We start from the raw sequence: 24,603 nt of genomic DNA on the forward strand, positions 1-24,603 counted from the left end.
AATGAAAATTCACTCATCATCTACTCACTACTATGTCGACGGAGGGGTGGGTGAAGTGATTGAGTCCATAAAACACTTTTTTTTATATCAGGGGTAAACAGCGTTGCAGCCAAATCCAATACACTTAAAGTAAATGCTGACCAATTCTTCAAAAGTAAAAAAAAACTAACATTCCTAATCCTCCAAACTGCTCCTGTGGTGTAGTGTCATTTACACCTTGTTTTTAGGAGCAGCATGGAGGCATGTCATGTTTTATTTTCTGCTGTTTTTTAGCGTTTGAAGATGTGGTCACCAGTTACTTCAGTCATATTTGATTTGGCTGCAACACTCTTTACCAAACTTGTTTTGTGTACTCAAACACTTCACCCACCACTCCCCCTGCATAGTGGTGAGTAGATAATGAGTGATTTTTTTTTTATTTTGGGGTGAACTATCCCTTTAAAACACATTCTGTATTGAAGTAAAAGTATGTCACTTTTACTGAGCAACAGCGCCCTCTGCAGCCACACGTGGTGATTACTTCTGTTGGTTCCATAAAATACTCAAACTATTAATCAATATTGCTTTCATCATTTGTAGACAAGTTTTTTATATCAAACCTTAATGAGCATCTACAACGGTATGATCATGAGCAGACTAACCAGGGCCTGGTCTAGGCAGGGGCAAGAGGGGGCCTGGCCCCCTCAAATAAATGTTGTGCCCCCTCAAACTAAATCCCAATTTATAATAATAATAATATAATAAAGCACAATGCCCCCTCAAGATTTGTGGCTGCCCCCTCATACATGCCTGTCTAGACACAGCCCTGAGACTAACACACATTTTTTGCAATGACATTGTATTAAAGTAACACTATGTAACTTTTAGAGAGCAAAAGCGCCCCAATCACATTTTTTTGTTTACAGCACATCAACACCACCATTGGCCCTTATCACCAAAAGCTCTCTTGACATCTTCCTTATTATTCTTTTATGGGCATGGCTCCTCTTTTTCCATCCTGAGATGTTTATATTCTTTTTGTTGTGTTAATTTTAGATTTGAGTCTGTCGCATGGTTAAAACTTTATCAAAATGTCCACTTGCTTGCAAAAAATCCTGTGGAGAATCTCCTGCTGTATTCTTACATGGGCTCCCTTGGAAATTATCCATAGTTTTTACCTGGCAGGAGAAACTCCAGAGCCTCTGACTCTGTGATTTGCATTCTCACATAGGGCCCGTCCAGATAACATCAGGCAGAAGGATGGGATACATAATGACTCATAGTGCCATGAAACTCAAGGAGCTGTAGGACCTAAGCTATAAATCTCTGTACTTTTTGGAAGATCCCAACTCAATTATTTTGATTACTTAATATCAATATGTGCTTTAACGTATCGTTGGAAAAGATCACTGACACAAATCCTCCATGGATATAACCAATGTAAATACAGTAACTTAATTCTTATTTTAGCCTCAGAGAAGCCCTTAAACCCATGGAAAAGAAAAATAAGGTGGATTTATTCTACATTATATTCTACAATGTATTCTATATTATAGAAGAATATTGTTTAGCAAACAAGCCATGGCTTGTTGGATTAATTATTCACTTTATTGTTATCTACAGATTTTATTCCAGATTTTATTTTGTCTCATCATATTAGTTGCATGTCTGTCCATGTCACTTGCTTATCACCTCCCTATGTAGCTGCACATGCTACCTAATTGTACACGTTGTCTTGATCTAAGTGTCTGTATATTTGAAAACTGTTTGATTTTATTTAAATTTATTTGCAGTATATTTTTTGATTCAAATATATGTTTCACTCACTCGTTATTCATGAGTAAAACGAACAGGAATTATTAATCTAGAAATGAAACCACCCGGAAGTACAGAGTGGACACTTCCGGTGCAGAGCTGTCAACACAAGCAGAGCTCCAATCGTGTTGTTTTTAGCCAGAAATTATAACCAGCTCTCTGTTTATCTCCCGCATTCTTTCACCGGACTCCTGCTCTGTTTGCTGTTCACACAGAGCTGAACTTCTCCGCCGTTCTTCAACGCTCTGGGTTTCACTCTCCCTGTCTCAAATTGACCGTTAACCGTTAAATCAGCCCCAGCTAGCCGGTTAGCTTAGCGCCCCGGGGGAAGAAAGTGAAACAGGCGGACGAGGTTGGATGTTGACCACACTGCGTGGAGGACCCGGGACTCAGTGATGGCAGCTCGACGACCCTTCACCGACTCGGACACTTCGGACGAAGCAGTGAGGGCGACGTGCGACGATGCGACCATATGCAAAAGGTAACACGTGGGTGCAGTCGTTACAGTCAATCATTTGTTATTTCAATTGCTATGAATGAATCAGCCCCTGTGTAATCACGTAGTTTGTTGTCATGTGTGCTGATCACCTGTACCTGTTCATCCTGTGCATGCAATTGTCTGAAGTGAGAGGAGAAACACAAATCTAAAACTATCAAATCAATCAAATCAAATTTGTATAGGCCATATTCCCAATTTGTCTCATAGGGCTTAACAAGATGTGACATCCTCTGCCCTTTACCCTCAACAAGATTCAGGAAAAACTACAGATAAAACCCTATTAACCCTATCTAGGGGGAAATACTAAGAAACCTCAGAGAAAGCCACATGTGAGGGATCTTCTCCCTGGACGGACAGAAGTGATGCCACGTGTAACTGAGAACATCAACCAACTTACAGTATTCACAACATTGATTAGGATAAATAATTTATAACCTAATGGACAAGTGAGTCAATGTTTAACTTATAATATAATAGTAATAAACTTTATTGAAAGTTTCCAAAATGCTTTGACAGAAAAGCAAGAAATCCTAAAATCAGATAACACAGTCGGCATGAACGCAATGTGACAAAAAAAACAAAACAACAACGTTTAGGTGGTAACAAAAAAAAGAGTAAAAGGAACGAAGAGTGATCAAATAGATAAATATAAGACTGGCAACTAAAAACTGGAGAAGCAGTAAAAGGAGCAATGAAGCAGTAAAAGGACAATAAAATAAACACATTAAGACAATGCAAGGTGATAAAATGATAATGAAAAGCAAGTCTAAAAAAAGGGTTTTAAGAAGAGATTTAAAAGAAGTCATAGACTTTTTAAGCCTTGACTTTGAAACAGCCAGCAGGGCTCCATCTGAACAACTAAGGCTACAAACAGGTTATAAGGGGTTCTGTGATGTAGCTATGGGCCAGACCCCGTCGTATAAAATCTAAAGCTCCATGGGTTTCGCAAATTGGCTTGAAAAATGTCGTCATGACAAATCTTTGCCGGTGTGGCCCCAGAAGTGTGATGATTTGAAATGAACTGTTTAACCTGTCTTCCAGGTTTGCTACCAGTAAAAGCTACTGGAAGGACCCATACATTCAATACTTTGTGAGATCTGTCGGAGAGAGAAAGGCCCCTGAAATCAACAGAGGTGAGTTATACAAATTCAAACTTCTCGTATCTGCTTCATTCGATAATACTGTAAAGCCAGAGTTTATATCAGAGGATCTATTATAATTTAACCTGGCTACAGCCCAGGTGATTATGAAGATGGCCTGTAGCAAGAGCTTCAAAATAAATATACTCTTAAACAAATGTGTGTTGTGTATGTAGTGGAGCAATTATGATGTAATATACATTATAACAGGCTTTTGCTGAGAAGTTATGAGCAGTAAATTCTCCATATTTGTGATCTTGCTCATTTCAAAAGCTACGTTGCACAACTTGCTTGACGGACAAATTTTTGTTTCATTAGTTTGTCTTACCCTCCATTTATCTGATCTGACAGGTTACTATGCCCGAGTTCAAGGGGTGAACCATCTCCTCGATGCGTTCATAAGGAAAGCAGAATGTGACTGTCAGGTAGTCAACCTGGGAGCCGGACTGGACACCACATTTTGGAGACTAAAGGTTTGCAGCATCGCAGTCTGGTTTGAATCGACTGCATCAAAAATACAATTAATATATCCGTAAAAATATCAGAGAGTGTACATGTGTGTGTGTGTGTTTGTGTTATAGGATGAAAACCTCCTGCCACGGAAGTTCTTTGAAGTTGACTTTCCTACGATCGTGGCCAGGAAAATACACAATATAAAGTAAGACAAACTGTCTTTTTAATAATGTCCTTACTCTGTGACACGCATGATCCAAAACAGCCACAGATCCCACCCTCACTTTAGAAAGTCTCAGGCTACATGTCATACAGCAGGACATTGTTGTCCCAGTTTCTTCTCAGCCCTCTCTGGCTTTGGCATTGTAATGTTGGGTAGAGATCAGCAGGGGGAGACAAACAGAATTCTATCAGCCTTCATGTGTACTGCATAATATTGTATCTTATTTAGGGCTGGGCAAGTTAACTCGTTTTAATTGAGTTAACTCAAGTGATGAGTTAACTCGATTGTTTATCCGCCAATTATTTTCTTTTTTCCAGTTCTGCAGCAGTCAGCAACAGACTTTCACAAAATAAAAGCCTGACTTTCACAATAAAACAATAAATAATCAAACCTGAGTTAATGCGAGATTAAATAATTAATCGAGTTAACTCATCACTTGAGTTAACTCGATTAAAACGAGTTAACTTGCCCAGCCCTAATCTTATTATATTTTTATTACATATGAATATATATAAATTACTATTATTGATGCATTCTATATAAGCAGCTGCATAGTTCAAACACAGATGTTTTTTATGCGACAGTAAGTACATTTATTAAAATTATTATAGAACAGAAGCTAAAATTAGTTATCTATGAGTTATCTCTTCTCTGCAACTGACATAGCAAAACACTAAATATTATGACCCTTGGGAAAGTAATGGCTTGTTTAATTTTAGTGTTTTACCTAAAGCAACAAAGTGTATATAATCTCTATATCTCTATATAAACATGTTTTTCTGGAGGTTTTCAAATGGAGGACAGAAGATGGTTTGCAAGTAAACGGCCTGAATGTAGTGTACTTTAGGTTTATTGGTGATATACAGTATTGAATGTGAATCTTTTAAAATATGATGTTGTTTTGTTTGATCAGGACAAAACCACCCCTTTCCAAACCCATCATCGAAACCCACTCAACAGACTCCTTACTACTAGGTACAACAACAGCTACAGTCCCAAATAGACTTGACATACCCACGTGGTTTGGCTCTGAATATAATTCTTTCCATGCCAGAGAATCTCTCTAAGGTTTTGTGTTTGTTTGTTCAGATTCCCACAGCCTCGACTCAGACAGGTACTGCATCATCGGAGCGGACCTCAGAGACATCTCCACCATGGATGAAAAACTGAAGAAGTTCCAGCTTAACCCAGAGTACGTGACAGACATCGGTTCCTCTCAATTTAAAATTCAGCTAAGGAAATGGGTCGGTTTTGAAGAAGTTAATATGAGGTCAATGTGATTTTTTCAGAATTTGTACTTAACTTGTCACTATTGGAATCCATCGTAACTTATGTCAATCTAGCATTTGTGAAGGACAGCTTTTCACAGCCATACTTTAATTTTCCAGTAGAATTGTTTTACCAGAAGTGGTTTACAAAGATACATTTTTATTTTCCAAAAGTAAATTTTAGAGCATTCTTTCTTTTGAATGACGGGCAGTTTTCTATGGAGAGGAAAGCTCCCACTGAGACTCTCAGGTCGTAACTTAATTTTTCTCTATTTCAGGAAAGTGTCATGTGTAAACTTTTCGATTTTAAATTAGAATATTTTGTAGTTTTAAGATAATAGAGTATGAAAGAATTTCAGAGTTGAACTTGGTTTGAAGGCAGTGTGTCTGAAGGGTTGTCATGAAACTCCCAATTTTAACCATTTTTTGTGGCTGTTCCTGTCATAACCATCACCACAGAGGTTATGTTTGTCTGTTGACTGCTAGTGTGCTATATACTAAAAACTTGGAAAATGTCAGTGTTAGAAATGGTCAGATACCAATAGCAGCATCAGAAATGCCTCGGTTACTGCCAAAAACACCAGATTGTTTTTACTTGGTAGATGTTTAGTCTCTTGGTGCTTTCTTTTAATAATAGCTATGTTGTGCTCATATATTATTATGTGTGACATTTCCATCTCCAGACTACCTACATTGTTCCTGTCAGAGTGTGTGCTGGTTTACATGAGGCCCAACCAGTCCGCCAACCTACTTCACTGGGCAGCAGAGACATTCCACACGGCCATGTTCATCAGCTACGAACAGGTGAACAAAACGACCACAACATGATCCCAATACAGCAGGGGAAGACTTATGTTATCCATTACGCAACTGTGTACCAATGTGCAATTTTTATAGATAAAAGCTTGAGATAAGATTTAATGCTGTAGCGTTTCTCAAAGAAACCACATAAGATTTCAGCGCTCACTACTTTCTGTGTATCCAGGTGAACATGAGTGATCGATTCGGTCAGGTGATGATCGAGAACCTGCAGCGCCGCCAGTGCACCCTCGCGGGAGTGGAGGCCTGTCAATCGTTGGACTCTCAGGTAAACTATAAAGATCCGCTGGAATTACCTGTGATTTAGTACAAACATTTTAATTGTAGAAAACCAGAGGGTTCCATAGGATCCTAACACTTTTCTGCATAAATATATTCACGACCAAGGCAACAGTTTATGCGCAAGTCTAGTCTAAAGTCAAGTCTGAAATACAGGGTCGATCTGATGGTTTCTTTGGATCGGGGTATATATATGAGTTGCTCGGTGTATCATTTACTTTTCAACTTCTCAGAATATTCAGATTTTGTAATGTTGAAGTGTGCTGTTTGCAGAGGGAGCGCTTTCTGAAGACGGGCTGGGAGCAGGCGGACGCTCTGGACATGATGACCGTCTACAGTTTACTCCCTCAGGACGACGTGGCGAGGTAGTGCATCAAAGTCTATCTGTCAAAGTTCAGAACACCTTTAATCCCTTTTGTAAGGACTAAAATAAAAACCTGATGGTGTCATGGTGGAACCAGACACTGGAGAACATTATGTGTTTGTGTGTTCTCTGGTATTAAGTCAACATAAGGTGAAATACTGAGTACAATCTTTTTTAAATTTCCTGCAGAATTGAGCGACTGGAGTTCCTGGATGAAAAGGAGCTGCTGCAACAGCTTCTTCAACATTACAGCATCTGCTGGGCCTTCAAGGACAAACTCAACCTGGGTAATGAACAAGTATCTTTCTCTTTTTGGAATTGCAGAAAAAATAGTTTTGTTCGATAACATAAGTAATATATACATCAGGGAATTCTAAAGCTATGTGTATGAAACAAATGGAGAATAATAAACTTGATAGGTATATCTTTTCCTTTGTTCTCTTAAAGATACACTTTACAATTCTACATTAAAATGTCCAAAAAAACTAGACCAGAAATAATATAATAATTTCACAGTTTTGTGTTCAGTGTATTTCTGTGACATTTCTAGACTTGTTAGCTTAGCTTTATTAGCTTTACCCACGGCTTTGTGCGTCTCTGCAATAACTTCCGGGTCAAACAACGTGTGTTGAGTCGGCTGTTTTTCCTTCCACTTTTTGTACTGGTCACTCATAATGGATCCCAGTTATTCATCGCCGTTGCGTGAACACGATTTGTGCCTGAGTCACGTCAGGTAGATTTTCATCTGCAATGGTGCTAAAGACAACAACTCCCATGATCCCACACTATTACAAAACCGCCATAAAACAAGGTCTTTTCGTTTTTGTTTTGATTGAGTCACACCTTTCCAGCCTGGTCCAACACCATGGATCCTTCTCTAAATTTCATGATACATGCAGGCTATTTTGAAACAGTACATTATAGAGAGACAAAATAAGAATAAAAAGTTTATATTATAGTAATAGCGCTGTCGAGTTCCTCCTTCTTAGCTTTGAGCTGAGCACAGTTATGTTTCTTTTAAATTTCAAGACAACAAACTGTTGTGAGCTGGACACTGCTGTAATAAATCTGATCTTTGACGCTCACTTCCAGGATCACTTCAGTCGCCACTGTGGCGCCACGTTCGCGGTCATTTTATTTACTTTGCGTTACTCAGAATCGTTAATATTTTTCATAGCTCACCCCATGTGCCCACTTTCAATGTTCTGGCGTGGTCATTTACAATAATGGGGGTCGTGTTCTGTTTCCTCAGGTCTGTCGCAGTTGGCGTTCTGAGAGTGAAAGTGCTCCATTGTTCGGACGTGTGCGTTTGCCAAAAGCAACAACAGGAGAAGATGCGTAAAAGGAAGACGATGGGAAAGAGGAAACCCGTATTCTCTGTCGACTGGGAGCTGGTTCGAAAAAAGTCCCGGCATCAGCGGAATGTGATTGCATGAGCGCCATTTGTAACCGGGTCCGTGTTGAGGGTGAGAGAGGTGATGGGGTGGAGAACTGTGAAGAAGCGTTTGTCACTGCACTGGAACTGAAGCGTAGTATGAGTCATGTGTGATTTCTTTGCTCACAGGCAAAAGCATTGTTTCTAAATCCTCAATCAATCATACACGCTCTCCTGTGTTGGATATTAAAGACTGTAAGGGGACATTGAGGATTTCGCACGTCATGTGTTTGTCCTCGTCTGGATCTTGTGTATGTGCCATTTTATTTTTATTTATTGTTCGATTGCACTTCCAGACTCATTTACTTAGATGCATGCAATAAGTAGACCTCAAGAAATGCATTTGCATTGCATTTGTCCGTCAAATCTTTTCTATTCTCGCCCCACTAGTTTTCAAACGGCAAAGAGGACATGACACAGTAGTTTGTAACAGAGTATATTTGACGAAAGCTGTTCAAGTGAAGTTCAATAAAAGTTTCATTTGTGTAAGAATGCGTTGCGCTGTTCAATTATGTACCTAATGCACGTCATATCAAATGATCGGAGGGGTCAGAAGGAGATAAGCAGCAAGACAACCCGTGCTCACTAGAGTTCAACCTTTTCTCCTTGATTACCAATCTCCCTGTTTCGTGAGAAAATACGAAAACCCCTTTGAATATCACTCAGATGAAACCAACAATATACGGTCGACCTCTACCGAACATTCCCTCCTCAGCTGCCTCCAAGTCCGTGTGGTTCTTCCTCTAGAATAGACTCAGTTTCTTACACAACCTTTATGGTACTGATATGATAATGTGCTTATTTGCCAAAATATTAAGTATTAGGTTAGTTGTGAAGTAAACTTAACAAGATGCTCCACATTCCTCATTTTAGTGCAGACAACAGTTCTCTTCTCATATTCCTCTGAAATTAGGTGTTGACTAAATTTATGACTTTTTTCCCAAGGTTTTTATCCTCATGTTGCCCTGTTATTGGTGGCATAAGTGAATGCATAATAAAATCATTTGACATCACTTAAGACTTCAGAGTGAAGTCAGGCTGATCCTACCACATGATTATAAAATGATTTTTCTGATCCATAGATCGTGTCTATAGTCGTATAAGATGTAGAGATACCTTTGAAAATGCATTTTTGAACATTACTTCACGTCTTCACCGAATCAAATTAAATCATATGATGGGGAATCTTTTTCAGAACCATTAAAGCTTTAGATTGTCTCTCTGTTATTTGTGGGAATTTCTTGGAAAAGTTTTTTTGAGACCATATTTCCCTGGACTTTGATCTTTACCTTTGACCCATCAGCTCCCCGAGTTAATCTCCTGGAGATAACCCCCCTTCCATCCCAGCAATAATACACACACACACACACAGATACAGGCGCGAAAAGAAGACCCTGCTTTCAACTACACCGGCATTCAGGATAAATACCAGCGAGTTATCACTCAATATTAGATGAGCTAATTACCGGCAACAAGCTTATCGGAAATTCATATAAAAATAAAAACATGTTCAATTCAACTAAAGCCGCGATTACAGCCAAAGCGTACTTGATATACATTTTCTAATCTTATATTTTATTCAGTATTTAAGTCAATACATTTAACTTACAACAGATAATTAAATGTGCATGTGACAGGATTTGTTCACATAATGATGAACCCACAGCTAATGATAAACACAATTTAAATACAAATTGTATTTGTCACATGCACCAACCATTCACCGTTTGACATTAAGATAAGATAAGATGAAAAGACAACGAAAATAATTTGCAGAGAAAATGTTGTTTGAGTTTTTATATAAACAGACTTATTCACTTGAGCTTCCATGACTCTCACCTTCAACAGAAAGACAACCTTTACCCACTCTTCAGGAGTCATAATTCCTGATAGAAATCACACATCTGTGGTGTCAGCTAAACAAAACAGTGTGAAGACACCAGTCGTCCGTTATCTCACTATCTTCCTGTGTGCTCTCTGACATCCAATAACAACATTGCTAATAATTTTATGAGCTCTTCTTGACTGAGGGCCAACACTCCTGGGTGTATAGACAATTGCAGGAAGGTGGGGCGAAGAGAAATATGGATGTGCGTATGTGTGCATCATCCCTACAATAGCTCATATACATATATACCCTGCATCAGACCACTCAGCAGACGCCACAGAGGGTCCAGCGAGAAGAACAAGGGATCATGTCAGGGTCCAAACGCACCACGGAGGTGTTCACAGTGGATGAGGTGGGAGAGGAGGTGGAGAGAGCCAGCGACAACGGCAATAGGTACATGTATGAGAGCTATGTTCAGCCCTGCCTGGCCGAGCTGTTCGGGACCAGCCTGCTTGTGTTCGTTGGATGTTCGTCTGTCATCGGGAATGTGGGATCCGGCGTCCTCCAGCCTGCTCTGGCCACCGGACTGATACTGGGAGTGCTCATCATGGTGTTCGGGAAAATAAGGTAAAGAATTATGTTGTGTTTTAGAGGGGATTTCCTTGTGTTCTCCTTTTTAGAGTATGGGTAAGGTCTTCATGATGTTTAGACTTTCCTCCGTAAATCACCTGTAGAGTTAAAGGTGACATACATTTGATGGATTTAAATCTAAATCTAAAGTGAATTAGCCTTAACTTGTTTGCATACTGTGGTGTGGACAGCATCATGCAAACTGAAAAGGTACTTTCACTAAAGCACAACATTTTATACAAAGTTATTTCAAAGAGAATACTTTTGTTGTTGGAATATGAGTGTTATAGCTGTTGTTAACAGAGTCACATATTAAAGTTGGCTTTGTGTATGGTAGTGGGGGCCACTTTAACCCTGCAGTGACTCTGAGCGTCTACTTGTGTGGAGGGATGGAGCTGATCCTGACGGTACCTTACCTCGTAGCCCAGATTCTAGGAGGGATGATCGGTGCTGCTTTGACAAAGGTACCAAAATGTATGGAAGCTTATTCTGTAAAAAAGTAACGCTTAAAGGTTTAGAACTTTGCATGTTGATATAGAAGACAAATGAAAACTGTTGACTGACGTTGGCTGTTCTCTCAGGCCATATACCCGACCAGCTTGTACGACTTCGCCCTCGGAGGAGCCATTCAACCCGGCACCAGCGACCTGATTGAAGCCACGGTCGCAGAGATGATGCTGACCCTGATCCTCACCACGGTGGTGTGTCTGGGCGAAGTCAACGATCACACCCGCTCGCCGACGGCTCCGTTCTGCGTCGGCCTCACGGTGACGGCCAACATATTAGCAGGGTAAGAGCTACGGCAGGAGTCAGGGGCGGAGACGTTTGGGTCCAGAGGGTCATTCAAAGCGTCGCCATTCTTCCATTTATGTCTTTAGTCCTTTTTTAAAAATATATATTTGATTCCTTTACTTTTTAGTTGCTGATTTTCTGCACCTTCTTATAAGGAAATTACCCCCGAACTGAAATCCCAATAACAACTACTTTCAAATTGACATTGTTTTTGAAGTTCCCTCTATTTTCCAAACACAAGCGCATAATTTATCTACCGAAAATTATTGTTATTATCTTTTTTCATTAAGGAGAAAAGAACTTAGCTACTCCGTGCTTCCAGGGTGAAATTCTGCAAATTTGGATTAAACACCAAAAGCTTTAGTTAAAAATTTCAATTCCCCCAGAGAGGAAAAAAAAACAAATTTCCCTGAGAGAACACTGATCACAATGTTCTCCGAGTGAGAGCTGCAGCCCTGACCACAACACACCTGGGCACATGTATTTATTATCACTCGTTATCAGGTTGATACCGAGGTTAATTATTGCTTATTTTATTCACCGTAATTACCTTGACAGCCAGTTTATTGTTTTATATCTGTATGTGTAACATACCAGCAAAGCTTAATTGTGTTTCCACCGGATCCATTGGATTAGTTATGCATTAATGTGCTAAAGCTCTAGTGTGTAGAATTAGTAACAACTAGTGGTGAAGTTGAATGTTGCAGCCCTCACCTCACCCTCCCCTTCCAAACAGGAAAGAGAACCTGTGGTCGCCTACAGTTGTCCTAAAAAGTCAAAAGTTGTTAGTTTGTCCAGTTTGAGCTACTGTAAAAAACATGGCGGCCTCCGTAGAGAGGACCCGCTTCTGATGTAAATATAAAGTATTTAAATATTAAGGTCTCATTCTAGGGTAAACAAACAAATCGTACATTTTAGATGAAAACATCACTCCTTCGTTTCCTTTCTTCTCTTCTTTTTTCTTATTTTACAATAATATCTGTTTCTTCAGCCAGTAACTTAGATAAGAGGTACGTTTATTTGTTCACAGTATTCTTTATATTCATCTGATTAAAATGATTAATCTAACCAAACTGTGGACAGAATTTTTGATTTGTCTGGTGCATTGCCATCACATGTTAAAAGTTACCTTTATGGGATACGTGTGTATTAAGGCATTTCTCTCATGAGACACAGACTTAAGACAGAATGGTCTAATTTGAAGCAGCAGAGGTTGAGCTAGTGTTAAGTGAAGTAAATGCAGTTTTTAGTGCTTTCTGTTAGTGAGACTGTAACTTCTCCATGTGAAATGAGAAGCCCAGTGTTGAGCTGTGTTTCAGTGTTGTTTCCACTGTCTGCTGTTTCAGAGGGATTCTGTCCGGCGCCTGCATGAACCCCGTCCGAGCCTTCGGTCCTGCAGTGGTTGCCAACCATTGGACCCATCACTGGATCTACTGGGTCGGACCCATGGGTGGTGCACTGCTCACTGTCACCTTCGTCAGGTGCTGTAGCTCTATACTTTACAACGCCCTGAGAGATAACTAGTCATATTCATTATTCTTGTCCACTGCCCATTTATTTTCCACTGTTAATATTTAACAGGCTTTCTAAAAAAACATGTGCGCAATAAAAACTGAAGAAGAGATAACCATTGTTGAAAAGGTACCAAGTGGAGATTTTGACCCATTGCTATAGAATAAGAGCTGGTTCCCGTATTGTTTTCAAAACGTCAGTGGTTAGTGTGTATTCAAATATTTGACTTAAAGTTTAATAAAGTAAAAGAACAATTAATTAGACAAAAACATAGTCAATTACAAGCACCAGGTTAACTTTTCTAATTGATCAGATGCAAGTAGGTTTTTAAATATATAATCTATTAAAAGTAAAAGTATTTGCAGAGCGTAGCTTATTCCCTGATGCAACAGTCTAATACATCGTCACTTGTATCCGCTATATTTAGTTTAATAAAAGAATACTACAGACTCTGTCATATTGATAAAGACTGTTGTCGATGAAAAAGACTAGTATTGTCATATAATATAATATAAAGGAGCAGATCACTGTCATGTAAACATGGGTGGAAACAATGCAGGATTGGAAATTTAAAGTTGGATTTGCAAAAATATGCAGAAGACAGTTACATCAGTGATCAGTTAGAATTGTGGTGTGAGAGTGTTGAGTTGTCTGGCTGACTCCTCCTGCCAGACAACTTTAGTCATTAAAGTTGAGTGGTAATGGGATAGCATTAAACTATTAAATTGTATTTCTCATATAGCCTGGAGGTATCAGACTGCTGTCAAGCTGATAATATCTTCTTGGTTCCTTGGGTTTGGGTCTGGCTCAAATTAGTTCAACCATTGTGTTCTTAACATGATGTTGAATCAAGCACAGTAATAGAAGTATCCCTCTCTTTCTGCAGGTTGTTCTTTGGTGACCAGAGGACTCGTATTATGCTGAAGTGAACGTCAAAGGCAAAAAGGATGACCTGATTCCCTAGTGACTTCTCCAACACATTTTTGTAACAATTAGACTGTAATATTTAAATTCTGTATAAATATTGTATATAACTAGGAACAGCTCTAACTGTAGGCTCTGACACAACCCCATATTCTGTATTTGAAGATTCAATAAAGTGTTTTATGATGTAACAGTGTCCTGATATCGCTCCACCTAACTTGGACTGGTGCAAGTGTGGCGATTGGAAAAAGTCCAGATGATAATTACCCCCATGCAAAGAATTAAACACAACGATCACACTTTTGTTATCTATTTACAGTCGTCTTGTACGCATCGTTTGGCTCAAAGTCCTAGATGGAAAACTGTGCTTTGATAGCTGTGGCACATCTGAGATGGATCGAGGATAAGGCACTGACCCAAACAATAAAGTTAGATCAGAATCATAAAGCAGTGACTTCAATCGACTGAAACACAGCAATGAAATAAAGTTAGACGATGGAAAACTGAGGTTTTTCAATACTACAGAATGCATAATAAAATATTTAATATTGAAGACTCATCAGCATTGTTCGGCCATGCACACTTATCCATCTAGTGCATGTTACATGGTTTTGATGCACGTCTGATGAAAGCCGTGCAGCAGTGGATAAAATCAGATACCAGCTTATCAAACTTCTGCAATTACTACACATTTAAAAACAGATGGATGACAAATTAACAGAGTAGCAATAAAACAATATCTTTGGTCCCTCCACGCGTCCAGGGGGACGAACGCCAGTCTTACAAAAGATAGTCCCTCATAATTTAACGACAATAAAAAAAATAATTATGACAATATCTTTATTTATATAGAGCTTCTCAAAACCCTTACAGTTACACAAATTCCATAAAAGTTAGTCCCATTAAATACATAAGAAATTAAGATGAGTATAAATATAAACATAAATATAATCATTTTAGAATAAAGGTCAAGATGGGGAATGTCCTATATTGTTGTAAATTTCACAATTGAAGCTGCCAACCAATAGTAGATGTTAGCGACCACCTGTTGGGGACATAAGTTCAGTTGTGCGCCTTAGCATCATCAAATGTTTTGGCCTTGAATAGAGGTCAACCTTGAGGGTACGCTGAGGCCAAAGGTAAATCTGATTGGCTACTGGCTTGTATGGCAGCACTATGAAAACAGCTCAGTAAATCATTACATCTTTGCCTTTTTAAAGTAAATACTTTCCCATTTTTTAACCCAATGGAGAATATCCCTTGTATGTTGTACTGCACTAATTAATGCCTGCAACCAGTTGATATTAGCAGATGTTAGGGACATATCTTTTACATAATATTACATTTCATTTAGCTGAGGCTTTTATCCAAAAAGACTAACAATACAGCAGCGGCTCACGGGCGGGCCGGTGCTGCCGATAAGCCTCAAACATTGTTATTTTCAGAACTGCCTCGTACCGCTAGATACCATTTCAAGATCCGATCACCACAGCCGGTACAATTAACGTCTCAGTCAAGACACTAACACAAAAAAAACAATCACAAAGTCGACGTCACTCACCTAAGAAGCATCATATTAATCCACAGATCGCTAACATTCCAACGAAAACAGTCTTGGTACATTGCCAAAGGTCCAGACGATCCAATCCAGTAACATAATCAGTCCAAAACACACTATTACATCAAAGAATAGCCACAGTCAGCTGTTGTGTAATCTCAGCGCAGCCAGCATCAAGATGTAAACAACATGAAAGATGTTTATTTGTATAAATTTTAAACCATATGACCGGTTTTGCCTCCTTTATATAAAAGTATGATTTTGAGTGTAAAAGTAGCCTTTTTAGCCTAGTTGGTTACCATAGTTCCAAATGGCCTTTGTGGAAAACGCCTAGACATGCCCTTAGGAAAAAATCTGTGAAATATTCATTTTCTGTGGTATTTTTATCAAATTTGAACCACGGCTAGTCAAGGCTTCATGCTAGGGTCCCAGTGTGTTTTCCAGCTCATAAGTCCCAGCTAGAGTCATCTGCAGGCATCCATTTAACAAAAAATATTCAGGCGGAAATAAAACCTTCTACTTCACTGTGTTCCAACTGCTATTACTCAATGTCAGTAGCACTTAGACTGATTCTGACTGTTGGGGGGGAAAGGTCAGAATGTAACCTTTCAAAGAGACCAAGATCATGCATGTACTCCAAATGGTTCAAGAACAGCTTTCAATTTACTTTCGGTACTCCTCAGACAGGCATTTTTTAAGCGAATCTCACACGCTGCTTAAGAGGCTACACCATGCGGGTGCAAACCCAGAAAAACAAGAATCAAGTCTGTACAATTTGCTTCAAGAAAGCCAAACTACCAAGTGCTGCTAAATATACATTTTGATATATATATATATATATATATATATATATATATATATATATATATATATATATATATATATATATATATATATATATATATTTATCAAAGGTATAGTAGGAAGAGATGTGAATATAGAGTTTAGATCTGTAAGAGGAGTCGTTGAGTCAAGTTTCTTTGTGGACCACAATCAAACTTGCTGCAGACATTTGGATGATTTATAATTATTCTACTTTACATTGATTAGTAGGCAAAACTTAACTTAATGCTCCAGGTGAGGCTCGAACTCACAACCTCGGCATTACTACGCAAATTACTGTCTATAAGTACCGCGCGCTGACCGATTGCGCCACTGGAGCCTTGTACTATGATCGCCATCACACAACAAGTATTCTGAGTTCTATTCTCTTGGTTTATATTCTGCTCAGTTTGTCAAGCTCTTCCAAAATACCACTGGAGTCTTCAGTCTGGTGCAGGGCTTGTCTGTGGATCCCCAGATCTTTGAGCAACCTGATGGTGGATGTTGCAAGGAAACCCCACAGAGCAAACTATTGCTTCCTAGCCATGGTGCTCTGCCTTGTCATATAATGCCATGTCTGCATACCGCAGCCTTTTCCTCTCATTAACCTTATCAACATAATCCTCCCAGGGCACAATCAAGTCAATTTTACGAAGCACACAGCGTGCAGGGTGTTGGACCCTGTATCAGCTCTGGTCTCAGGGTTGTATAGTTACAATATGTGATGGGACTAAAAGCCGCTGGCCCATGTCCATCAACATTTTCCAGTCACAGACTTCCTCCATCTGATCACTCCGGTGACGGAACTTTAAAAATGACCACCCTTTCCAATAAATAAACTAGAACTAGATAAAATCAGGGACTGACAGACGTACGTTTTGAACTAGTTACTGACCAGGTTGTTCCAGAGCCTCAGAGTTCTCATTTCTAAAGTTCTGTCTTCAGACGCTGAAACAGTTAAAAGGGGCCCGGCCAGAGAATCTCAAAGGGTCAGCAAGTTTGTGTGAGGATAAGAGGTCAGGGATATACTGAGGAGTAAGATAAATAAGTGCCTTATTAGTAATTTAAAAGACTTGCATGCTATATACTGCAGTGAATATAAAATGGGAGTATTACTTACAATTTTATAATTTGTATTTAAGTGGGCTGTTGCTGTAGGAGTGCGTTTGTTAAATATTTTACATCTAAAACTCGACAGGGGCCCCAAGTCAGGCTCCTCACTTTTTCCATAAGGGGCAACAAAACAAATAGAAAATAAACTGGGGACCACTGGTGAACTAATAAGCAATGTGTTGTATCTTATTCCATCTTTAATGTAAAATTGTAATTTACACAGTAAGAAATAACTGCTAGATAAATGTGGAGTATCACAATATTTCCCACTGAATACAATTGGACAAATGTAGAGCATCAGAAAATACAAATATGCAAGTAAGTACCAGTATCTCAAAATCATACTTTAAATAATGCTTTAAAATATGCTTAGGTACTTGAGCATACAATCTAAAAACATTCAATCTGATATAACCTAATTAAGTGTAGTATTGTAGTAGTTGAAGTGTAACACAAGTCTGTAGAGTGTGAGGTTGTTTAAAGTTTATGGTCAAGGTCAGGTCTTATCTATGTAGGCCGCTACCTGTCTCTCCAGGTATGCCTTGTGCGTCCAAATCAAACAATGATGACGAATTAAAGACAGGTCAGACTGGGGGCAACCTTGAACAGCCGGCTTCTCATTGAGGCACATCACCTCCTCTACGAAAAGCTGACACCAAGGACTCCTTCGAGGGCAGAGCTTGTGCACCAGCCGTGACCTCGTCTCCCCTGACAACTTCAGCTTTTTCTTTTTTTCCTCTTTTATGACCCATGACGCAATCCCACTGCACAGCGTGTCAGCTGCCGGTGATGAGTATAAATAAGTACAACTCCTTGTTGGAGGACACACGAGCAGGCTGCAGCGGCAACATCTCTGAGCTGTAGATCATCGTCTGAAACAGAAGTAACAGGAATCAAACAAGAGAAGAGCCAACATGGGAGTCGAGAAAATGGGAATGGAAGACGTTGACTCTGCTCTCATGGAGAAGGGCCAGAAGTCGCCAGCGCCCCCTGCTCCCAACAGGTATGAGAGGGTGTTCCAGCCCTGCCTGGCCGAGCTAATTGGGACCATGTTCTTCGTTTTCGTCGGCTGTGTGTCGGTCATCGAGAACGTGCCTGCAGCTGGACGCCTGCAGCCGGCTCTGGCGCACGGACTGGCTGTGGCTGTGATGGTGGCGGTCATGGACAACATCAGGTAAAGGCCCTTTGTTCAACGCACAGGGTAAAATAATATTTCCAGTTTGAATATAATGTCTTTGCTGTGTTTTTAGCAGATTCATATATTTGGGTCACTTGTAGTTTGTTGGATCTCAACTTGCCTCTAACTTGCTCCTCCACCTTTTCTTTACTGTTTCTTTCCCTGTGTCCAGTGGCTCCCACTTCAACCCTCCCTTCACAATTGCCATTTACCTGTGCGGAGGAATGGAGCTGATGATGGTGGCACCTTATCTTGCCTGCCAGGTGATTGGAGGAGTGCTCGGAGCGGGAATGTCCAAGGTCATCTAACTTTAATCTGACACAATAAAAGACACATTGCAGAATATTCCGAGATGCTGCATATCTTTGCTGTTCTATATACACTTGATACATATAAAATGTAAATAAATGGGACCACACATTCCTTCAGAAGACAAAGATGTTCATCATTGACCGTGTATCTTATAGATGATGACCCCCGCAGATCGATACTTAAACGCCACAGGAGCCGCGTTCGATATCCTCAAGTCCGAGAGCCAGCTGTCCGGGGCCATCTTCGGGGAGGTGGCCATGACCTGCCTGATCACCATGGTGGTGCTGCTGGTGGCCGTCAACCACAAGACCAAGAACCCACTGGCTCCCTTCCTGGTGGGCTCCACTGTCATCATCAACGTCTTGGCAGGGTAAGACCGAAGGCCCAAGATATTAATGAAGTCTGTTTGAGCAGTTTATTGTGTCAAACATTTACACCGTATTAGATTTAAGAGTAATTACAAAGGTCCCTGCTACTTTTAAATCCATTTCAGACAAGAGTCATGTTGTGTATTACCAGCCGGTCAATAATAACTGTTGGCATTTATTTCAAAGTCATATTTTCTTAAATAAAAAATTTGAAAATCATCTGAAATGATCAAAGAATGATTTTGGACATTTATAATGTTTATTGTTTTAATTTGTCAAAATTCAACCAGAAAAAAGTAGGTGGTGCAGCCCAAAGTATATTTGATGGTGAAAATTACGACATTTATTTTATTTTATTCAAATATCTTAATTTTGATTAATTACATTATATTGAATTAAATTATTTTTTAATCATTATTTCTAAAGTTCTTTTTTTTTAAAATCTTACTTCAAATCAAATGCCTCAGAGCGGGTGTATGAAATGTTTGATGGTAACCTTTAATATTTAAATGCATTATATCACATCACATTATAATGTGTGAGATGTGTAATGGGAAATGTTTGAGGTTGCAGTTTTTTTTTATTTTTTAAAACAAAAGTAAGTTTAAAATGCATCAAGGATTCAAATGTATGTTTTAAAGCTGTTGTTGTTTTCTTGTTGGTGCAGAGGTGATATATCAGGGACGTGTCTGAACCCAGCCAGGGCTTTCGGCCCCGCCGTGATGACCAACTACTGGACCTACCACTGGGTCTACTGGGTGGGACCCATAGGAGGAGGTCTGGTGGCTGCTGCTCTGCTCAGGTGAGAGAAAGTTGGATGTTGCAATAAAATAAAATAAAATAAAATGAGAGATAACACCTGACTCAAAATGATTTTCTCTCTTCTTTCTCAGGCTCATCCTCGGTGACGACAAGTTACGAGTGGTTATGAAATCATAACTGCTTTTATTGTGTGTTTATCGCCCTGGTGATAATAATCCCCAAAATGACGTCTGCCTGTACAGTTTTTTATATGTCATGCCCAAATGTTGTTATCCATGTGAAGCTGTAAGACCACTGTGAGGAGGATTCAGTGTGAAATAAAATGAATAAAACACATTTGGTATCTTCATTTCACCCTCAACACATTCAAAAATGGCACAAAACATTTCAGGAGACATGAAACACACAGTTGCATGAGTTTTTTGTCGACATGCGGTTTATTTTTTCACTTTCAACCGTGCATGGGTGACATGGCCGTGTGTGGCACTGAGGGCAGCTCAGCGGTATCTCTCAGAGAGAGCCAGGGACAGGCAAGCCAGGTATTTGTCCATGGAGACATGGACCTCGGGGGTGAAGTCCTTGGGGAACATGTTGGCCATCACCACAAGGATGCAGTGGCTCAGGAGCTGTGGACAAGTGGGGAGAACCATTAACCACTAGATACATGGTGTGCACTGCCAACACCCACCTGAATAATTTGGTTCATTCCAACAGGAAAATAACTGTTGCACTTCTCTATCCTCTCACACCCTTGACCCTGAAATCTGATCCAATAAAATCTAAAAACTGAAAAAAATATAGTTAGGTTGCAGCAAGTAAGTTTTTAAAACTGTAACTGAGCTCCAATGGGTTGCTTAGGAGGTTTTATTTTTCCAGCATACGGGCATAATTTGTGCGTAAATCCAGCTCCTCCCGTGCGTAAAAGTACGCACAGGTCAATTCAGTGAGAGGGAGATCCAACTTTTGCACATTATGACAGTAACTATAGAGCTTGGTTTTAGCACACTTGGTATCTTGGTGCACTTGGTGTCAGTGACGCGTGACTCACCTTGAAGTTCGCCGGGTCAACTCTCAGCTTGAAGGCGTGCAGCTCGCTGAGCTCCAGCAATGCGCTGTTGAGGTCGTCGATCTTGACCACACCCTGACCGATTGCGGTAATAATCCTTTTCCCGTGCTCCTTCACTGGTTTAGAACCGGGCTTCATGTCAGGCCAGTGGGAGAAGTAGGTCTTGGTTTGCGGGTAGATGACGAGCATCCTGCGGGGATGCAGAAAGAAGAGAGATGGGTGAGAAGGTTTGGTATTTTGGACGAACTGAGCAGAATATAAACCATCGTAGAATAATGACAGAATGTTTTTGTGTGTTGGAAACGAGTAAATCAGGCTCCAGTGGCGCAATCGGTCAGCGCGCGGTACTTATAGACAGTAATTTGCGTAGTAATGCCGAGGTTGTGAGTTCGAGCCTCACCTGGAGCATTCAATTTAGCTTTGGCCATTATTCGATCTAAGGTAGAATGAAAGAAACTTGCCTTAAGGATATTCCTTATAAATCTAAACGTACTGTTCTCAGAAGGTAAAATCTTGAACCTTTTACCTATATAATAATAATAATAACAACATAATAAGAATAAGAATAATATATATATATATATATATATATATATATATATATATTACGCATCATCAAAGCTTATCCCTTTTCTTATTTACTTAAAACAAATTATTGACACAAGACAGTTTAAGCAAAGATTTAACTAAAGTTACGAGGTAACGATAGATCAATACAGAATCAATATCACAGATAGGTCACATGAGATTTTGTTGCACTGATGTAATGAGAGCCTTTTCTTCAGCCAAGAAAAAAAGAAAGATAAAAACCACAACATGTCACTTACCTGCCCAGAGCATCAGCCCCAACCACGTCCACTGACTTGCCGACCTTGGCCCACATGGCCCTGACGGCGGCCTTGTCTTTCTCGCTCAGACTCATGGTTCTCTTGGTTCTCTATCCCTGACTATCTTCCTCTTCCTCTGAATGGGACGGTGTTGTCCGGTTCCTCCGGACTTCTATTTAAACTCAGTTGGCTCCGCAGTCACACCCACTGGAATTGATGCCAAGCTGCCTCCCCTGATGCAGATCGGCACCATCCACCGGCCCCTGATACAAGCGTCAGTGGCCGGGTGCCAGGTGGAGGGGTCGGTATCAGGGTGACAGTTGACAAAAACATGATGATTTGGGTTTGTGCATGCCAGGGTGATGTCTGACGTCAGGAGGACATGTCAGGTCACAGGATAGAGTGTCAGGTGCAGAAACTACTCAAGAGTCAAAACTACATATGAGAAGCAGTCTTGGGATTTATGCTCCATTTATGCAACTTGAGAGTTATTTTTCTTTCCGGTTTTCCACTGCCTTTTATTAAATCAATTAAATACACTTACAATAAAAGTAGCTGCACTGTTACACTGTGAACTTTTAGATTCAAATACCACAAAACATCTTTAAAGTTATCACCGACATATGCGTGGAATTGTGGGCAAAGTGCACGATGCTATCTTACTTCATTTTATTTTGTTTTGTTGATTTTACCGTTTGTCATGATGCATTTATTATTTTATGAAGAGTATACCTTCCCTTGTTGTTGAAATGTGCAGCACTAAGAGCGATGGATGAGTTTATAAAACATAAAATAAGAAATAAAACTGTTTAAAATGCAAAAGGAGCCTCTTTATTATACCTCTGTTCATATTCTCAAAACTTGTTACACGACCCAAGTGCATGTGTTCATCAGATACGAAGAGAGAGGGACTTTTCTGAGGTTATTCCAACACTAATAACTACTTTTACTTCTGCTTTTTTAAAAAAAAACTAAATCAACACTTTTAACCCATAAATCTCTTTTGGTCGATTTGTTTGATTCCCACATTTTCAGCAAAGAGGTTCTAATTTAAGAAGACAGAAAAATGTCACGGGTCATTTAATGTCATTACAAGAAATCAAGTGAATCAATGCACATTCAGCAATATACTCAAAAGAAAACAACACCTTTAATAATATAATACCTTTAATTTCATTCTTTAACTTCCTGCAGCTGACTGTATCAATCACTACCTATAAATAAAAAAATCTGCCCCTATCATTTAAAGCAGTGTGAGTGAGATTTATCGGTGATTCATTTTTTTAATTAGATACATTTTTTTTGGCTCAGGTCCTATAATTTATTTCCTATCAAAGGGAGGAAACTGCGCTCGTCCTCTTTATCGCCTCGCTCAAGTATTTTCTTGATCAAAACATACGTGAATGTGCGCAGCGGGTGTTTGGGTGGAGGCGGCGCTGATAAACACCAGTGTGCTTTGACAGATAACACGACTCATGGCATGACGCACCATCCCAGTGTTTGGCGTACAGCTGATGTTTAATAAGAAGAATGATATGGTCTCAAGGAAGATTCAATTTAAGGAGAAAAAAAGAAGAAAAAAAGTTGTATTTCTCAATTCAGCTATGTTTAATGTTGATATCAAATCAGTATGAGCTTAAACAAATCACAAAATATTGTATCATATTTGAGAAATTATTAAAGTGAAATTATTTGATTGATTATTTACTATGATTTTCCCCTGATATTTAATTAAATCAATCAATAACGTTTAAAAAAAAGAAACAAGCTAAGCAATGTCTAAAAACGATATTAAATTAATTAGAGATATAAGATCATATCATATTTGAGAAATAATCGAATTACATTAAAGAAAATTTGAACATTTGATTTATTGTGCTTGCAATTTAGGTTTCTCAAGCTGCTTTTCCTGAAGTTTCAAACACATTAACATTTTGATTTCAACACATACTACTACTACAATATTACTGCTACTGCTATTAATAATAAAAACATTGTTTATATAGCACCTTTCAAAACACCGTTACACGGTGCTTTTCGTGTTAAAATTGCAAATATTGAAGGCAGTTAAAAAGCAAGCAATAATTAATGAATAATAGCTGCATTAATGTGGTTCTCAGATCATTACTTAAGAATGAATGAAGATATTAACTGATAAAGGATGTTTTCTGGGCAGTGGAGTCTAAGGGCATCAATTAAAAGGTTCCTGTTCTGCAGGTTAATTTAGGTTAAATGAGACGATGGAAGACTGGAAGGACAGTAACTATGGAAACCTCTTAAAAAAAGCAATATGCAACGAGTTTGATGTGCAAATAAGGAGAATAGTTGTTTCATTTCAAACCAGAAAACCTCACTAAATTAACTTTTCATTGTTTTCCCACGTTCACAAATATTATTTGGTCATTTAATTTAATTTAACAGCTTAAATCATCCAAATAAAGGTGCATCTTGCAAAAAATAAGTATCTAATGATTTTTTTTAAAAATTTGTCCTGCAGAACAAATTTATCGCCATGCACACCAAAGTGGTGTCGTGCATCTTTGGCATCTCCGTAAATCTGCAACACAAATGCACCAGCAAAATATCAGAGAAGCTTCTGGAGAAGTCTGGTGGTTTATCTGAGACGCATCATCTCCAGC

General features: G+C 39.2%; 4 protein-coding genes and 2 non-coding genes across 6 annotated transcripts; 4 read left to right on the forward strand and 2 right to left on the reverse strand.

The window, feature by feature from the left end:
* Window positions 1–1,896: 1,896 nt before the first annotated feature.
* lcmt1 (leucine carboxyl methyltransferase 1) lies at window positions 1,897–8,765 on the forward strand. The gene is made up of 11 exons (XM_061094973.1): window positions 1,897–2,275; window positions 3,335–3,426; window positions 3,784–3,905; window positions 4,014–4,090; window positions 5,022–5,083; window positions 5,198–5,300; window positions 6,060–6,180; window positions 6,362–6,463; window positions 6,748–6,839; window positions 7,028–7,125; window positions 8,091–8,765. The coding sequence occupies exons 1-11, from the start codon at window positions 2,190–2,192 to the stop codon at window positions 8,111–8,113; spliced, it is 978 nt and encodes a 325-aa protein (XP_060950956.1). The 5' UTR covers window positions 1,897–2,189; the 3' UTR covers window positions 8,114–8,765.
* Window positions 8,766–10,468: 1,703 nt separating this feature from the next.
* Window positions 10,469–13,964, forward strand: LOC133028027 (aquaporin-8-like). Its single transcript, XM_061095221.1, has 5 exons — window positions 10,469–10,728; window positions 11,069–11,195; window positions 11,313–11,521; window positions 12,870–13,004; window positions 13,922–13,964. Exons 1-5 carry the CDS (start codon window positions 10,469–10,471, stop codon window positions 13,962–13,964), a joined length of 774 nt encoding a protein of 257 aa, XP_060951204.1.
* Window positions 13,965–16,586: 2,622 nt separating this feature from the next.
* Window positions 16,587–16,679, reverse strand: trnai-uau (transfer RNA isoleucine (anticodon UAU)). Its single transcript is given in 2 exon segments — window positions 16,587–16,622; window positions 16,642–16,679. It is a non-coding gene; the product is annotated as a tRNA-Ile (tRNA).
* A 1,687-nt stretch (window positions 16,680–18,366) lies between these two features.
* Window positions 18,367–20,248, forward strand: LOC133028010 (aquaporin-8-like). The gene is made up of 5 exons (XM_061095199.1): window positions 18,367–18,626; window positions 18,802–18,928; window positions 19,097–19,311; window positions 19,977–20,111; window positions 20,203–20,248. The coding sequence occupies exons 1-5, from the start codon at window positions 18,367–18,369 to the stop codon at window positions 20,246–20,248; spliced, it is 783 nt and encodes a 260-aa protein (XP_060951182.1).
* Window positions 20,249–20,485: 237 nt separating this feature from the next.
* On the reverse strand, window positions 20,486–22,093 carry hbae5 (hemoglobin, alpha embryonic 5). Its single transcript, XM_061094863.1, has 3 exons — window positions 21,965–22,093; window positions 21,120–21,327; window positions 20,486–20,697 (listed from the first exon to the last, which is right to left on the reverse strand). Exons 1-3 carry the CDS (start codon window positions 22,057–22,059, stop codon window positions 20,569–20,571), a joined length of 432 nt encoding a protein of 143 aa, XP_060950846.1. The 5' UTR covers window positions 22,060–22,093; the 3' UTR covers window positions 20,486–20,568.
* trnai-uau (transfer RNA isoleucine (anticodon UAU)) lies at window positions 21,453–21,545 on the forward strand. Its single transcript is given in 2 exon segments — window positions 21,453–21,490; window positions 21,510–21,545. It is a non-coding gene; the product is annotated as a tRNA-Ile (tRNA).
* Window positions 22,094–24,603: the final 2,510 nt, after the last annotated feature.

This window comes from Limanda limanda, chromosome 21, assembly GCF_963576545.1.
Source record: "Limanda limanda chromosome 21, fLimLim1.1, whole genome shotgun sequence".
Taxonomy (NCBI): Eukaryota; Metazoa; Chordata; class Actinopteri; order Pleuronectiformes; family Pleuronectidae; genus Limanda; species Limanda limanda.

Excerpts from the sequence above, each read along its gene's own strand:
- lcmt1 (XM_061094973.1), top strand. The coding sequence starts at position 2,190 with ATGGCAGCTCGACGACCCTTCACCGACTCGGACACTTCGGACGAAGCA. Across the intron at positions 2,276-3,334 it reads GATGCGACCATATGCAAAAG|GTTTGCTACCAGTAAAAGCT; the intron begins GTAACACGTGGG and ends CCTGTCTTCCAG. Across the intron at positions 6,464-6,747 it reads GTCAATCGTTGGACTCTCAG|AGGGAGCGCTTTCTGAAGAC; the intron begins GTAAACTATAAA and ends TGCTGTTTGCAG.
- LOC133028027 (XM_061095221.1), top strand. The coding sequence starts at position 10,469 with ATGTCAGGGTCCAAACGCACCACGGAGGTGTTCACAGTGGATGAGGTG. Across the intron at positions 11,196-11,312 it reads TCGGTGCTGCTTTGACAAAG|GCCATATACCCGACCAGCTT; the intron begins GTACCAAAATGT and ends CTGTTCTCTCAG. Across the intron at positions 13,005-13,921 it reads CTCACTGTCACCTTCGTCAG|GTTGTTCTTTGGTGACCAGA; the intron begins GTGCTGTAGCTC and ends CTCTTTCTGCAG.
- LOC133028010 (XM_061095199.1), top strand. The coding sequence starts at position 18,367 with ATGGGAGTCGAGAAAATGGGAATGGAAGACGTTGACTCTGCTCTCATG. Across the intron at positions 18,627-18,801 it reads GCGGTCATGGACAACATCAG|TGGCTCCCACTTCAACCCTC; the intron begins GTAAAGGCCCTT and ends CCCTGTGTCCAG. Across the intron at positions 18,929-19,096 it reads TCGGAGCGGGAATGTCCAAG|ATGATGACCCCCGCAGATCG; the intron begins GTCATCTAACTT and ends TGTATCTTATAG.
- hbae5 (XM_061094863.1), bottom strand. The coding sequence starts at position 22,059 with ATGAGTCTGAGCGAGAAAGACAAGGCCGCCGTCAGGGCCATGTGGGCC. Across the intron at positions 21,328-21,964 it reads GGGGCTGATGCTCTGGGCAG|GATGCTCGTCATCTACCCGC; the intron begins GTAAGTGACATG and ends GCATCCCCGCAG. Across the intron at positions 20,698-21,119 it reads TTGACCCGGCGAACTTCAAG|CTCCTGAGCCACTGCATCCT; the intron begins GTGAGTCACGCG and ends ACTTGTCCACAG.